A 14,868-nucleotide genomic window follows, 5' to 3' on the forward strand; every position below is an offset into this window, starting at 1 on the left:
GAGATTGGGCACACCTCATGCCTCACGGAAATGCACCGCCATGGCTGCCACCAAATGCGCCTAGATTATTTCGCCAGGGGAATACTTCCCTTCGTCCCTCCCTCCTTCCTTTCATCCCTTCATCCCTCTCTTCCTTCCTTCCTTCCTTCCTTTCATCCCTTCATCCCTCCCTCCCTTCCTTCCTTTCATCCCTTCCTCCCTTCCTTCCTTTCATTCCTTCGTCCCTGCTTGCCTCCCTTCCTTCATTAATTAATTAAACGGATGGATTTGGCAGCAGCAACGGCGACGTTAAGCATCATCTTCGTAGGACGTAACTGCGCCGTGTGATTTCCTCCTTTTCCCTCTCCTTCCCTTCCTCCATTTTCTCTCCTCTTCTTCCAATTCAGCCTTTTCTTTCCCTAATTTAGTTATTATTAATTTGTTGTATTTATTATTTTTAAGTAATATTTAATTTATTTAATATATTTAATATTTAATTTAAATTTTATTTAAAAATTATTTTAATTTTAATTTAATTTTTTAAAATTTAATTTAATATTTAATTTAATTTTAACAAGGTGATTTATTCGTAATTAAGAGATCGATAGAGACAGAACCGATCTGCGATTTTGGCGTAATTCCACTTCGTTTCCCAAAAATTTGCTTTTAAATACAGCCTAATTTTTTTAAATTAATTGATTAATTTATTACTTAAACACGGCTTGGCTTGCTTGCTCGGCGCGTCTCCCCTAATTTTCCCTGCAATGATTTAAATGTTTATATTATATTTATTTTTATATTAAGATTATTACAATTTATTACAATTAAATAATTACTACAATTAAATAATTGTAATTATTAAAATAAAATATATTTTATCCTTATTTATATATTATATTAATATTAATATTATTACAATTTCTTACAATTAAATAATTACTACAATTAAATAATTAAATGATTGTAATAATTAAATAAAATATATTGTAATAATTGTAATTATTACAATTAAATATATTTTATTGTTATTCATATTTATATTATATTATATTATATTATATATCAAGATTATTACAATTAAATAATTATTACAATAAATAACTATTACAATAATTAAATAATTATAATAATTAAAGAAAAATTGTACTAATTGTAATGCCGCAATTAAATATATTTTATTATTATTTATAGTTATATTTATTTTTATATACATTATTACAATGTATTTCAATTAAATAATTACTAAAATAAAATAATTAAAATATCATAATTAAATAAAAATATATTTATTGTAATCATTGTAATTATTACAATTAAATATTTTTATTAGTATTTATATTTATATTTGTATTTCTTACAATTAAATTAAAAATTGTAATAATTAAATAAAAATATATTTAGTAATAATAATAAAATAATTAACAAATCGTAAGCTGCTCTGATAAATAAATAAATAAATAAATAAATATTATTATAATGATTATTATAACGCCTGCTTCTTCGCTTTCGGAAACGCTTTGCGAACGCGGATTTATTTCCACCGATGGGGAAATTGATAATCAATATTCGATATTCAATAATTGATATCTTTGTTTCGTCCCGCTTTTCTGTGCAGAACGGAGCCAGGACAGCGCCACCGCCGTCCTCTCTGACTCTAACTCGACGCAGGACATATTTGCGGAAATGGCCGCCAGCTCCCAAGATGGTGCCAAGAAGACTTTCCCTGACAGGAAGCCCTTCCTGGCCGCCTCCGGTTCTTCCTCCTCGGAGGCCACAAACGCCAACCCTGTGAGGGATGCCACTGCGGGAAACGCGGACGAAAAGGGTGAGTCCGGCGCTAAAAGGCTTCTTTGCGTTCGCCGTGGCACGTTTTTCCTGAAATGGAAGATTTAGAAACATACTGTCCTTTTCTGTTGGATTAGGAAAGCATATTTATAATTATATTTATATTTATTATTATTTATATTTAAACATATTATTTAAATTTATATTTTATTTATTATTAGTTATATTTATTATTATACATTCTTTACATTTTATTATTACATATATTTATGTTATAGTCATATTTATATTTATTTATAATTATACTTATGTTATAGTTTATATTTATTTATATTTATATTTATTTATATTTAAATATATTATTTTTTTAAATTTATATTTATTATTATTTCTATTTATTATTAGTTATAAATTATCTTTAAATTTTATTATTACTTATATTTATTTATATTTATTATTATATTTATAGTTTAGTTATAGTTATAGTTATTATTATTTATGACTATTTATTATTATTTTTAAAATATTTATATCTATATTATTTATATTTTTTATATATATATTATTTATATTATTTATATTTATATTTTCTTATTAGTTATATTTTATATTTCTTATTAATTATAATATATTATATATATATATATATATATATGTATTATATTTATTTTACTATTTATTTTTATTATTTAAATTTTTATTTCTTATATATAAAATATATTTATATATTTCTTATTTATATTTATATTATATTTATATATTTCTTGTTTATATATTATATTGATATTTATATATTTACATTTATTTTATTTCATATATTTACTTCTATTTATTATCTAAATTTATATTTATATTTACATTTATTATTATTATTTACATATATATAAATATATTTATATTTATAACTGTATCAAATATAATGTTTTTCCATCCCCTTCCAGGGAAGCCGGAGGAGACTGCGGGGGAGTCGGGCGCAGTGACGGCGATAGCATCTGAGACGAAGGCGTCGGAGTCCCCCAGTATCCTTTCCGGGGCGACCCCCCGTACCCCGAAGTCCCTCTCCCCATCCCTGTCTCCAGGAGGAGACTTGAAGCGCATGTGCCTCCCCTCCCCGTCGGCCTCCTTTCCACGGGGACTGCCTTCCGACCGCGAGGAGCGCCGCCGCATCCTGACAGATCTCTGCGTCTCTGCCTTGCGCCTCTGTCTGGGGCGCTTCCCTCAGCACTACCAGAGTCTCTACCGCCTGGCCTTCCTCTACGCCTACGGACCCGCCCACAAGGTAGGCCCCGCCCACATGCTTAGACATGCCCACAAGAGGTCCCGCCCACATGCTTGTCCACGCCCACAAGAGGCCTCGCCTACAAAAGAGGCCCGGCCCACAAGGTCAGCCCCGCCCACAAGACTGGCCCTGCCCACACAGTCGACTCCACTCACAATAGGGCCCTTCTTTGCCTCCTTCCTTCCTTCTTTCCTTCCTTCCTCCTCCTTTCCTCCCTCCTTTTATCTCTCCATCCTCATCTTCCTTCCTTCCTTTTCTCTATCATACTTCTTTCTTTCCTTCCTTGTCTCTCCTTTCTTCTATCCATTTGTTCCCTCCTTCCTATCTTTATTCCGTCCTTAGTTCCATCTCTCCATCCTCGCCAATCTGTCCTTCCAGTCTTTCCTTGCTCCTTCCTTCCATCCTTATATACCTTCCTTCCTTCCTTGTCTCTCCTTCCTTTCATCCATACCTTCCCTCCCTCCTTCCTTCCATCTCTCCATCCTCCCTTCCTTCCTTCCTTCGCTCCTTCCTGCTTTCCTTCTCTCTATCCTTATACTTACTTCCTTCCTTGTCTCTTTCCTTTCATCCATTTGTTTCCTCTCTCCTTCCTTCTGTCTCCTTCCTTCCTTCTTTCCTTCTCTTCCTCCCTTCCTCCCCATTCCATCCATCCTTACCTTCCCTCCCTCCTTCCTTCCATCTCTCCATTCTCATCTTCCTTCCTTCCTTCCATCCTTCCTTCCTTCTCCTTTCCTCCCTCCTTCTTTTTATCTCTCCATCATCTTCCTTCCTTCCTTCCTTCCTTCCATACTTTCCTTCCCTTCCCTCTCTCCATCCTCACCTTCCTTCCTTCCTTCCTTCCTTCCTTCCTTCCTTCCTTCCAGTCTTTCCTTGCTCCTTCCTTCCATCCTTATATTCCTTCCTCCATTCCTTCCTTGTCTCTCCTTCCTTCCATCCATACTTTCCCTCGCTCCTTCCCTCCATCTCTCCATCCTCATCTTGCTTCCTTCCTTCGCTCCTTCCTGCTTTCCTTCTCTCTATCCTTATACTTCCTTCCTTCCTTGTCTCTTTCCTTTCATCCATTTGTTTCCTCTCTCCTTCCTTCTGTCTCCTTCCTTCCTTCTTTCCTTCTCTTCCTCCCTTCCTCCCCATTCCATCCATCCTTACCTTCCCTCCCTCCTTCCTTCCATCTCTCCATTCTCATCTTCCTTCCTTCCTTCCATCCTTCCTTCCTTCTCCTTTCCTCCCTCCTTCCTTTTATCTCTCCATCATCTTCCTTCCTTCCTTCCTTCCTTCCATACTTTCCTTCCCTTCCCTCTCTCCATCCTCACCTTCCTTCCTTCCTTCCTTCCTTCTTTCCTTCCTTCCTTCCTTCCAGTCTTTCCTTGCTCCTTCCTTCCATCCTTATATTCCTTCCTCCATTCCTTCCTTGTCTCTCCTTCCTTCCATCCATACTTTCCCTCGCTCCTTCCCTCCATCTCTCCATCCTCATCTTGCTTCCTTCCTTCGCTCCTTCCTGCTTTCCTTCTCTCTATCCTTATACTTCCTTCCTTCCTTGTCTCTTTCCTTTCATCCATTTGTTTCCTCTCTCCTTCCTTCTGTCTCCTTCCTTCCTTCTTTCCTTCTCTTCCTCCCTTCCTCCCCATTCCATCCATCCTTACCTTCCCTCCCTCCTTCCTTCCATCTCTCCATTCTCATCTTCCTTCCTTCCTTCCATCCTTCCTTCCTTCTCCTTTCCTCCCTCCTTCCTTTTATCTCTCCATCATCTTCCTTCCTTCCTTCCTTCCTTCCATACTTTCCTTCCCTTCCCTCTCTCCATCCTCACCTTCCTTCCTTCCTTCCTTCCTTCCTTCCTTCCTTCCTTCCAGTCTTTCCTTGCTCCTTCCTTCCATCCTTATATTCCTTCCTCCATTCCTTCCTTGTCTCTCCTTCCTTCCATCCATACTTTCCCTCGCTCCTTCCCTCCATCTCTCCATCCTCATCTTGCTTCCTTCCATCCTTCCTTCCTTCCAATCTTTCCTCCCTCCTTCCTTTTAGCTCTCCATCATCTTCCTTCCTTCTATCCTTGTTCCTTTCTTCCTTGTCTCTCCTTCCTATGTTCCATTTGTTCCCTCTCTCCTTCCTTTCGTCTCCTTCCTTCCTTCCTTCCTTCCTTCCTTCCTTCCTTCCTTCCTTCTCAATTCTTCCTCCCTCCACTCCATCCATCCATACCTTCCTTCCATCTCTCCTTTTCTCCATTATATATATTGTGTATTATACTATTATAATGAATATGTAAACAATTACCTCTTCCCTCCCTTTCCTGCTTCCCGCTTCCTGCTTAGAACCTTCTCTGGGCACGGGACGTCCTCCTTGGGAGCGCTCTCCTTCCTTGGCAGCAGCTGCAGCACATGCCGGCGCAAGGGCTCTTCTGCGAGAGGAACAAGACCAACTTCTTCAACGTACGTCACGTGAGGTTCAATATTCATACGTTTATATATATTTATCAATAAATAAATACTTAAATATTTATTTAAATGAATTTAAATATTTAATTATTAATTTAAATAAATAAATGAATATTTAAATTAATTTTAATAAGCATTTGTAATTATTTATTCAATTAATGTGTATCTACGCATGCATTCAAAAATTGCAAACGCTTTTAAAATATCTATTTTATTATTTATTTATTATTTAAATTAATTTTAATAACTATTTATCATTTATTAGCAGTAGCAATAGTAATTAATTAAGAGGGATTAACCAACCTCCGAAAAAGTACCTGTCTCTTTATTTATTTATTTTATTTTTAAAATTATATTTACTTTTTATTTTATTTATTTTATTTTTATATTATTTTGCATTTATTATTATTATTATTATTATTATTATTATTTAATTTTGAATTTCCCAGTGGAGGTGATCCTGCAATATTTATTTATTTATTTTATTGCTAATATTATTTATTATTATTTAATTTTAATTTCTGAGGAGGTGATCCTGGATATTTATTTATTTATTTAAATTATTTAATTATCAATATTTTTAATTTCTTTTATTATTATTTTAATTTTTATATTATTATTATTATTATTATTATTATTATTACTATTATTCAATAATTTCCCAGTGGAGGTGATCAAGAAATAGATTTTTATTTATTTATTTATTTTATTATTTAATTTAATTATTAATATCTTTTAATTTTGTTTCTTTTATTTTATTATTATTATTAATTTTTATTTTTATTTCATTTTATACTATTTATTCTTATTATTTATTTATTTCATTTTAGTTATTTACAACGTACGCACGTGTGCACTTAAAAATCATGCGCATTTAAAAACGCGCACGCAATTAATTTATGGCCATTTTTTAAAAAATTGCGCACACTTGAAAAATTGCACATATATATCTCGAAAATTGTATTTGTATTTACAAAATTGTATAGGCTTGAAAAATTGCTGGTGCTTCTGCTGGTGGTGGTGCTGCTGCTGCTCAAAATCAGGGATTCAGGGACGATGTCTCCGACCCCCTTCCCCTCCCTCTTTCTTGGGGGCGGGGCCTGAGGGGAGTCACATGACCCGGTGGGGAGGAGGGGAAGGGAGGGGGATGGAGGCGGTGGCTGCGGCAAAGGGAGAGGGGGAGGGGAGTGAGGGGAGGGGAGGGGGGCCGCCCACGGAGGAGGACACCTACGGAGGGGGGGCTGCAGGGAGACTCCGCCCCCTCCGGTCGCCATGGTGAGGCTTTTTGGGGGGGCTCACAAAAGGGGAGGCTGGATGAGAAGGGGGTCCCCCTCCCCTCCCTCCCTCTTTGTCCATGGGAGGGGGTCCAGCAACCCCAAGTCCTCCTTTCCAGGTGTCCCCCTTCCTTCCTTCCTTCCTTCCTTCCTTCCTTCCTTCCTTCCTTCCTTCCTTCCGTTCCTTTGGGGTGTCCCCCTCCTTCCCCCTTTGGTTGTGTCCTCCTTCCTTCTTTCCTTCCCTTTGGGTATCCCCCTTTTGGGGGTGCCCCCTTCCTTCCTTCCTTCCTTCCTTCCTTCCTTCCTTCCTTCCTTCCTTCCTATCTTCTCCTTAGGTGTTCCCCCCTCTTCATCCTTTCGAAGTATCCCCCTTCGTTTGTTTGTTTGTTCGTTCCTTCCTGCCTTCCTTCTTGCCTGCCTGCCTGCCTGATTTAAGGGTGTCCTCCTTCCTTCCTTCTCCTTAGGTGTTCCCCTCTCTTCATCCTTTGGAAGTATCCCCCTCCCTTCCTTCCTTCCTGCCTGCCTGCCTGGCTGCCTGCCTGCCTGATTTAAGGGTGTCCTCCTTCCTTCCTCCTTTTGGGGTTTCCCCCTTCCCCTCTCTCTCTCCTGGAAATGCCCACTTACTTTTCTTGGGGTGTCCCCTTCCTCCTTTTGGGGGGATCCCCTTCTCCTTGCTTTTCCTCCTCTTCCCTTTGTTCCCTTCCTTCCTTTTCCCCTTTTTCCTCTTTCTCTCTTTTTTCGGAGATCCCCCTTCTTCCCCTGAGTTCCTTCTCCTTTCTTTTCTTTGTAAGTATTCAATTTTTTTTTGGGGGGGGGGGTGCCTGGCTTTCCTTTTCCTTTGTTTTTGGGGTATCTCTCTTTCCCGTCTTCTATATTTCTTGGGGTGTCTTTCGTTTTGGGGTGCCCTGTTTCCCCACCTCTATTTCAAGGGATCCTCAATGTTAGGGGCGCTTCTAAAATAATTAAAATTTTAATTTATTTCAATTTTATTATATTATATTTTTATTTATTTTATTATATTTTATTTATTTTAACTATTTATTTATTTATTTAATATGATTTGATTATTAATAATCTTTTTAATGTTTATTTTTTATTATGTGGTTTATTTAACTTAGTTTTTAATTTAATTGTTTATTGAGGATCCTCGCTGATACCTTTTATTTTATTTATTTAGTTTATGTTTAATTTAATTTAATTATTATCATATTTTCAATTTTATTACTGCTTTGTTTTATTTTATTTTTAATTATTTTTTATTTTTATGGTATTATTATTTTAATTTAATTTAATTTAATTTTTAATTTCCCAGTGGAGAAGGTATGATACTTTCTATTTATTAGTTTATTTATTTTGAATTTAATTTAATTGTTAAAATTATTTTTTAAACTTTAAACTTTAAAGAAATATTAATAAATAATAAATAAATAACAAACCCTTAAATGGTTAAATTAAATTAAATATAAAATAACAAACAAAATAAAATAAAATAAAAGGTATCAGGAAGATCTGACGTTCTGGGAAATTAAATATTAAACTGACTAAAAAAATAATAAAGCGATAATAAAATAAACATTAAAATAATCTTAAATAATAATTAAATTAATAATAAATAAATTAAATTAAAAATAAAATAAAAAATATAAAATAAAGCAGTAATATTTTATTATTTTATATTTAATTTAATTTAACCATTTAAAAGTTTGTTATTTATTTATTATTTATTAATATTTCTTTATTAATGCTTTATTATTTATTAAGGATTTATTCTTTATTTTCAATTTTATTTTGAATTTTCTATGTTTAATTTAATTTTAATTATTATTTTATTTTAATTTTAATTTTTTTCTTTATTTTTTAATTTTAATTTTTAATTTTAATTATTATTTTCTTTCAATTTCAATTTTAATTTTTTATTTTATTCTAATTTTAATATTTAATATTTAATTTTGATTATAAATTTATCATACTTTTTAATTAAAAAACATTGCGAAACCTTTCTTAACGGAGGAATCGCAGATACAGTTCTCGCCATTCAGGGATGGCGGCCATATTTCCGTATCCCTGCGCGGTGCGTCGTCTGTTGGAGTAGATGACCTTTAGGTTCCTTCCTTAATATTAATTATTAACTAATTAATCCCTTTAGTATTCACGGCTCTTCTTGCGCCGAGTGGTGAGGGTCGCGCTGATGTTATTTCCGTGCCGTGTTTTTTGCGCAGGGCATCTGGCGCATCCCAGTGGACGAGATCGACCGCCCGGGGAGCTTTGCGTGGCACATGAACCGCTCCATCGTCCTCCTCCTCCAAGTGCTTTCACGGCTCAAGGACCACGAGACCCTCCTCAGGGTCTCCTCCATGCTCCACAGGACCCCCGACCAGGGAAAGTGAGAACGCCGCGACAACGACAACAACACAACAACAACACAACAACACACACACGTTACGGGTTTTTTTATTTCATGGGATTATTCGCAATCCTTGGAAGAAAAGATATTTTGAGAGATTTTATATATTTATTTATTTATTTAGGTATTTATATCCCGCCCTTCAGCCCTAATGGCTCTCAGGGCGGCTTACAATTATTTTTAATCAGACAGTTCCCTGCCCTCAGGCTTATAATCTAAAAGACACGAAACAAAAGGAGAAGGGAATAGTGGAGGAAAAGGGGATGAGGTCCAGTGGTTCTTCTCTCCCTCTGAGGCCTGGACCAAGGCAGATGGATTGGAGGGAGGGCTCTTCCTTCTTCCAGGCTAGCCCTGATGGAGCTGGACCTGCCTGGTGAACTCCCTCTCAGGCCGGTGGATGGCAGTTATGGAGGGCGGAGTCTCATAAATATTATATACTTTATATACATATGAAGTATTTTATATTAGATTAATACTATGTATTTTATATTAGATTAATATTATGTATTTTATATTATATGTATATATTTATATAATAAATTTCATATTATATATATATATATATATATATATATATATATATATATATAATTTTTTAAATATATATATATATTATATTACACATATTTATGTAATGATATATAATTATATATATATTTAACTAATAGCTAAATATATAATATAACATTATTTATGTTATATAATTAATACATAATATGTATTTACATATATATAATTATATATACATTAAAATGTATGTAGTACCGTATTTATATTATATATAATAAAATATTATAATGTTATATAATTAATTAATACATAATGTGTTTATATCTATCTATCTATATTATATTTTTATCAGTAAGGCTGATGTGGAAACAAGGATTTTAAGGAACTAGGCATAACATTAAATTATACACACACATACACACACACACACACACATTATATATATATATATATATATACACATACACAAAACACACATATATATACACACACTATATCTATAATTATATATGTATATATTATATTTATAATTTATAGATATTTAATAAATTATATATTAATTGTAATAATTATATACAGTTAATTAACATATATTTAATATATGATTTATATAATATACATATTTTATCATTTATAATGTATAATATGCAATTAATATATATATATATATATATATATATATATATTAATTTTGTATGTGTGTGTGTGTGTGTGTGTGTGTATATATATATATATAATTTATATATTAATATACATGTAATTTATCATTTGTGCTAATGATACTAATTACGTTTCTTGTTCCGTTTCTTCTTCCTATCAGGAAATACCTCCGTGACGCTGACCGCCAAGTCCTGGCGCAGCAGGCCTTCGTCCTGACGGTTTTGGCACTCGAAGAGACGCTGAATGATATTACGGAGGTCAGGGATGCACCATGGCGACCGTGGCACAGGTCCGGATGCAATCCGACTGGTCAATCTTGACCCTTTGTGGTCTTACCTTGACCCTTCCTCCTCTTGTTTACCCCCAAAAGGCCTCCGATGACCAGGACCCCAAGTGCGGACCTCCGGACGCCAAGATGGCCACCGACGTCAAGTCTAGCGCCGACGAGGGTCAAGAACCGCCAAAGATGGCGGCCACGTCCGAGGCGTCCACCACCAGTCACTCCCCAGACACTTCCCCAAAACAGGACGCGACGACGGCCGCCCCTCGGTCCGAACCAATGGACTTTGAGGAGTATCCGGTGGACCGCGACAAAATGGACGCTGCGCCGCACAAAACCGCTGCCATCCGAGGGCCGAAGGAAAAGACCCCTGAGATCCGGACGCCGGAGCTTTCTCTTGAAGAGCTGACCATCAGTTCTAGGCAACCTGTGCCAACAGATGATGTTAAAGCCGCTGCCATCACGAAGCCATCGCGGAAACGCAAACTGACGCAAGATGCTGAGTCTGGGAAGACGCTGCTGCTGGATGCCTACCGCGTTTGGCAACACGGCCAGAAGGTCATGACCTACGACCTCGGGAAGGTTGAGAAGATCATGTCCGAGACGTTCATGCTCATCAAACATGTAAGTAGGGCCGCCTGTCACGGTCACCGTCTCATTGCGTCGAACGGCATCTCTTGACGGCCATTTTGTGTGGTGTCTTTTCTTCTTTCCGCGCAGGTCGACGAAGACTCCGCTCTGGAGCAGGCGGTCAAGTTCTGCCAGGTTCACGTCGGCGCTGCGGCACAAAAGCAGGTGGGTCTCGTCGCGGTCTTTACACCCCTTTACCCCAATGCGGGTGGTCATTTTGGGAGCAAGACTGGTCCAAGATGGCCACCACTTTTCCACTTTCCCGTCACCGTTCCCGCCATTTTCCTCAGACCGCCATAGAGACCCCAACGACCCCAAAACACCTGAGGGACCCAAAGGACGCCATGTTCGCCGCCATCCCAGCGTCCGCCGCCGCAACGCCCCCGTCCTTGACCCCTCCGGCTGCCTGGTCCAGTGCCGTCGCCATGACCGCCGACATCGACTCCCTCCCAAGACCCTCCAAGGAGGCCAAAATGGCTTCCGCTGGACCGCCGCTGCTCCTCCTCCTGCCGCCACGATGCAAAGCCGGGACCCCGGATGCCGCGGACGTGGTGCCCCCCGCCGTTGCCGTCGCCACTATCGCCACCCTTGACCCTCGCAGGGGTAAGTTGGCATTAATTCTACGTAATTTTTGCCGCTGTTCTCCATCCGTAGAAACTGCGCAGCGCAGACCAAACCCACCATCCCTTCGCTATTGATATCCCTCCGTTTTTTAATCCCCCCTTTTTTCGGAGGGAGTTTTTTCCCGAAGCCTTCTCTTGCGTAACTTCCGCCGCCGCACTTCGGAATCCTCTCCAAACGAGGGTCGCCATGGAAACAGGAGCGATGGCTAACGAGGGATGAGGCCTCAAAGGGAGCGGAGGCAGCGCATCAACTTTGTCTGTTTTGATTTTATGGTCCGCGGCGGCGGCGTTTGCAGCGCGTGTTTTTCTTGCGCGGAGGATGCTGAAAGGTAAACGAGAGAAAGGACGGAAAGAGTTAATTAGCTTTAGGGAATGAGGGAATGATTGACAGGTGAGGGATTGATTGATTTGAAAATCTGCAAAGGAAAAAAATGTTATTCTTTATATTTGAAGTTAGTATCTTAAGGTAATCCTTTTTATGTATCGTATTATTCTTATTATGCAATTAATAATATTAATAATGTATTAATTATGTATATATATATATATATATATAAAATGCATGGATAATATAGTATATAATATAGTGTTCATAATAAATTTATATAATATATATGAATGAATATATATAATATAATATAATAAAATATATAATGAATGTATATAATATATATCAATATATATTATATATGAAATAATATATAATATCATATATATGAAAGGATATAATATAATATAATATATAATGTATATAATATATATGAAAAAATAAAATAGTATAATGTAATATAATATAATATATAATAAATTTATATAATATATATGAAAGGATAAAATAGTATAATTAATATAATGTATATAATATATATGAAAGAATATATAATTGGTTTATATAATATATATGAAAGGATAAAATATTTATATAACATAATATATATTAATGAATATTTATAGGAGCCCTGGTGGCGCAGTGGTTAAATGCCTGTACTGCAGCCATTCACTCAAGACCACAAGGTTGCGAGTTCAAGACCAGCAAAAGGGCCCAAGCTCGACTCAGGCTTGCATCCTTCCGAGGAGGGAGCTAAAATGAGTACCCAGACTGTTGGGGGCAAATTAGCTTACTTGCTGTTCACCGCTATGATCTTTGGAATAGCGGTATATAAATAAAACAAATTATTATTATTATTATTATTATTATTATATATATATATACACACACACACACATAATGTACAATATAATATAATATATAAATTAATATATAATGATGGTATATAATATTTAATGAATTAATTCACAGAAGTAATAGCGCATTTATCAATCAATCCTTTTCAGCTCTATCTGAATTTTCAACAGTTTATTGATCAGTTCGGTCAGCTTATTGATCTTTCTAGCTATAGCTCAGTTCTCACAATCCAATCAATCAATCAATCAATATTTCTAGCTGTATCTCAATTCTCTCTTCTTTTGTCATACCCTCGCCTTCGTAGTTTGGCGCCGTAGCTGCGTCCTTAATTAACGCCGCCGTCGCGTGGCCATTTCCACTTCCTTCCCGCAGAGGAAGAAGAGGAAGAGGAAGAGGAGGAGGAAGAAGAGGAGGAGGAAGAGGAAGAGGAGGCGCTCTGCATTCGACATCAAGACGCCTGCGTCTCCCAGACTGCCAAAACCGGCACCGCGATGTCCGCCGGACAGTGGCAAGTGGACTTGGAGGGTCAAGCAGCGGTCCGAGGTGAAATGGATGCTGCGGAGGGTGATGGCGGCGGCATCCAGCGTTCGAAGCCGCGACTGTCGCTGGGCGGCGTCCCGAAGCTCTTCATCCCGTCGTCGGCGACGAAATTCCCGCCAGAGATCACCGTCACACCGCCGACGCCGACGCTCCTCTCCCCGAAAGGGAGCATCTCCGAAGAGACGAAACAGAAGCTCAAGGTAAGCGGTGGTGGCGGCGCGTGGCGGGTGGTAGTTTGTGTCCGCAATATGGATCCGGACACCCCAAATATGCCGATATTGATTGATCACTTTGGATTGATTGTTTCGAAATCCGTTGTGTTGTCTTTTTCCTCTCCCTCCGCATCCAGTCGGCCATCTTGTCGGCGCAGTCTGCTGCGAACGTCAAGAAGGAGACGTTGCGCCAGCCGGCGCTCGAGATTTTAGAGACATCCAGCCAGGAGTCGTCTCTGGAGAGTGAGACGGACGAGGAGGACGACTACATGGACGTCTGACGCCAGACGTGAAGAACAGCGTGGAAAATGCGGTGCCATTTTTCGCCTATCAATACGGACACATACGCGGAAAATGGCGCCACAGAGACCACTAGCGTTGCAAGATGGCGGGATAGCTTTGATTCTTCGCGGCGGAATTATTTCTCGGTTGACAGTTTTGTGTCTGCGCAGAAACGGCGACGGTTCCGCCATCTTGGGACTCGCTTTCAGAAGGACATCATTAATCGTTTGATCCTCACGGCGACAAAACAGTTCTGTTTATACGCCTTCGTTTTTTTAACGCCCCCGCCGTCTTGCGCCAAGACCCGCCAACGCAGCGCACGCAAAATTACGTAAACGCACACACTGTGCATGAAAATTAATACGTTTGCTTGTTTTTGTTAATTAAACTGAATTGCAAAAGAGCTTCGTCATGTAAATAATAATACTTTGCTTTTTTCTAATAAAGCTAAAACTTAGTTCTTTGTTTGCAAATTAATTGATATTTAATTTAATGAATCGGAAAAAATTAATATTTCTAAAATATTTAATTGATGGGAAATAATTGGAATAATTAATATTTGTAAAATATTTAATTGATGGAAATAACTGGAATAATTAATATTTCTAAAATATTTAATTAATGGGAAATAATTTGAATAATTATTTGTAAAATATTTAATTTAATGGAAATAATTGGAATAATTAATATTTGTAAAATATTTAATTGATGGGAAATAATTGAAATAATATTTGTAAAATATTTAATTAATGGGAAATAATTGGAATAATTAATATTTGTAAAATATTTATTTATAGG

The 14,868-nt window shown here is 37.1% G+C and overlaps 1 protein-coding gene across 1 annotated transcript in view; it reads left to right on the plus strand.

The window, feature by feature from the left end:
- The window catches only part of LOC149308577 (calcineurin-binding protein cabin-1-like), a 32,569-nt gene extending 18,042 nt beyond the window's left edge, over positions 1–14,527 (plus strand). Inside the window, exons 28-37 of the mRNA XM_089537121.1 lie at positions 1,595–1,804; positions 2,706–3,043; positions 5,347–5,472; positions 8,963–9,126; positions 10,478–10,574; positions 10,688–11,221; positions 11,318–11,392; positions 11,518–11,830; positions 13,409–13,776; positions 13,926–14,527. Of these exons, the coding sequence (XP_089393247.1) occupies positions 1,595–1,804; positions 2,706–3,043; positions 5,347–5,472; positions 8,963–9,126; positions 10,478–10,574; positions 10,688–11,221; positions 11,318–11,392; positions 11,518–11,830; positions 13,409–13,776; positions 13,926–14,069 (2,369 nt within the window). The 3' untranslated portion in view covers positions 14,070–14,527. The remainder of the gene's footprint in view (positions 1–1,594; positions 1,805–2,705; positions 3,044–5,346; positions 5,473–8,962; positions 9,127–10,477; positions 10,575–10,687; positions 11,222–11,317; positions 11,393–11,517; positions 11,831–13,408; positions 13,777–13,925) is intronic.
- Positions 14,528–14,868: the final 341 nt, after the last annotated feature.

Source organism: Sceloporus occidentalis, unplaced genomic scaffold (assembly GCF_023333645.1).
Source record: "Sceloporus occidentalis isolate IW3139 unplaced genomic scaffold, rSceOcc1.0.p SCAF_8, whole genome shotgun sequence".
Taxonomy (NCBI): domain Eukaryota; kingdom Metazoa; phylum Chordata; class Lepidosauria; order Squamata; family Phrynosomatidae; genus Sceloporus; species Sceloporus occidentalis.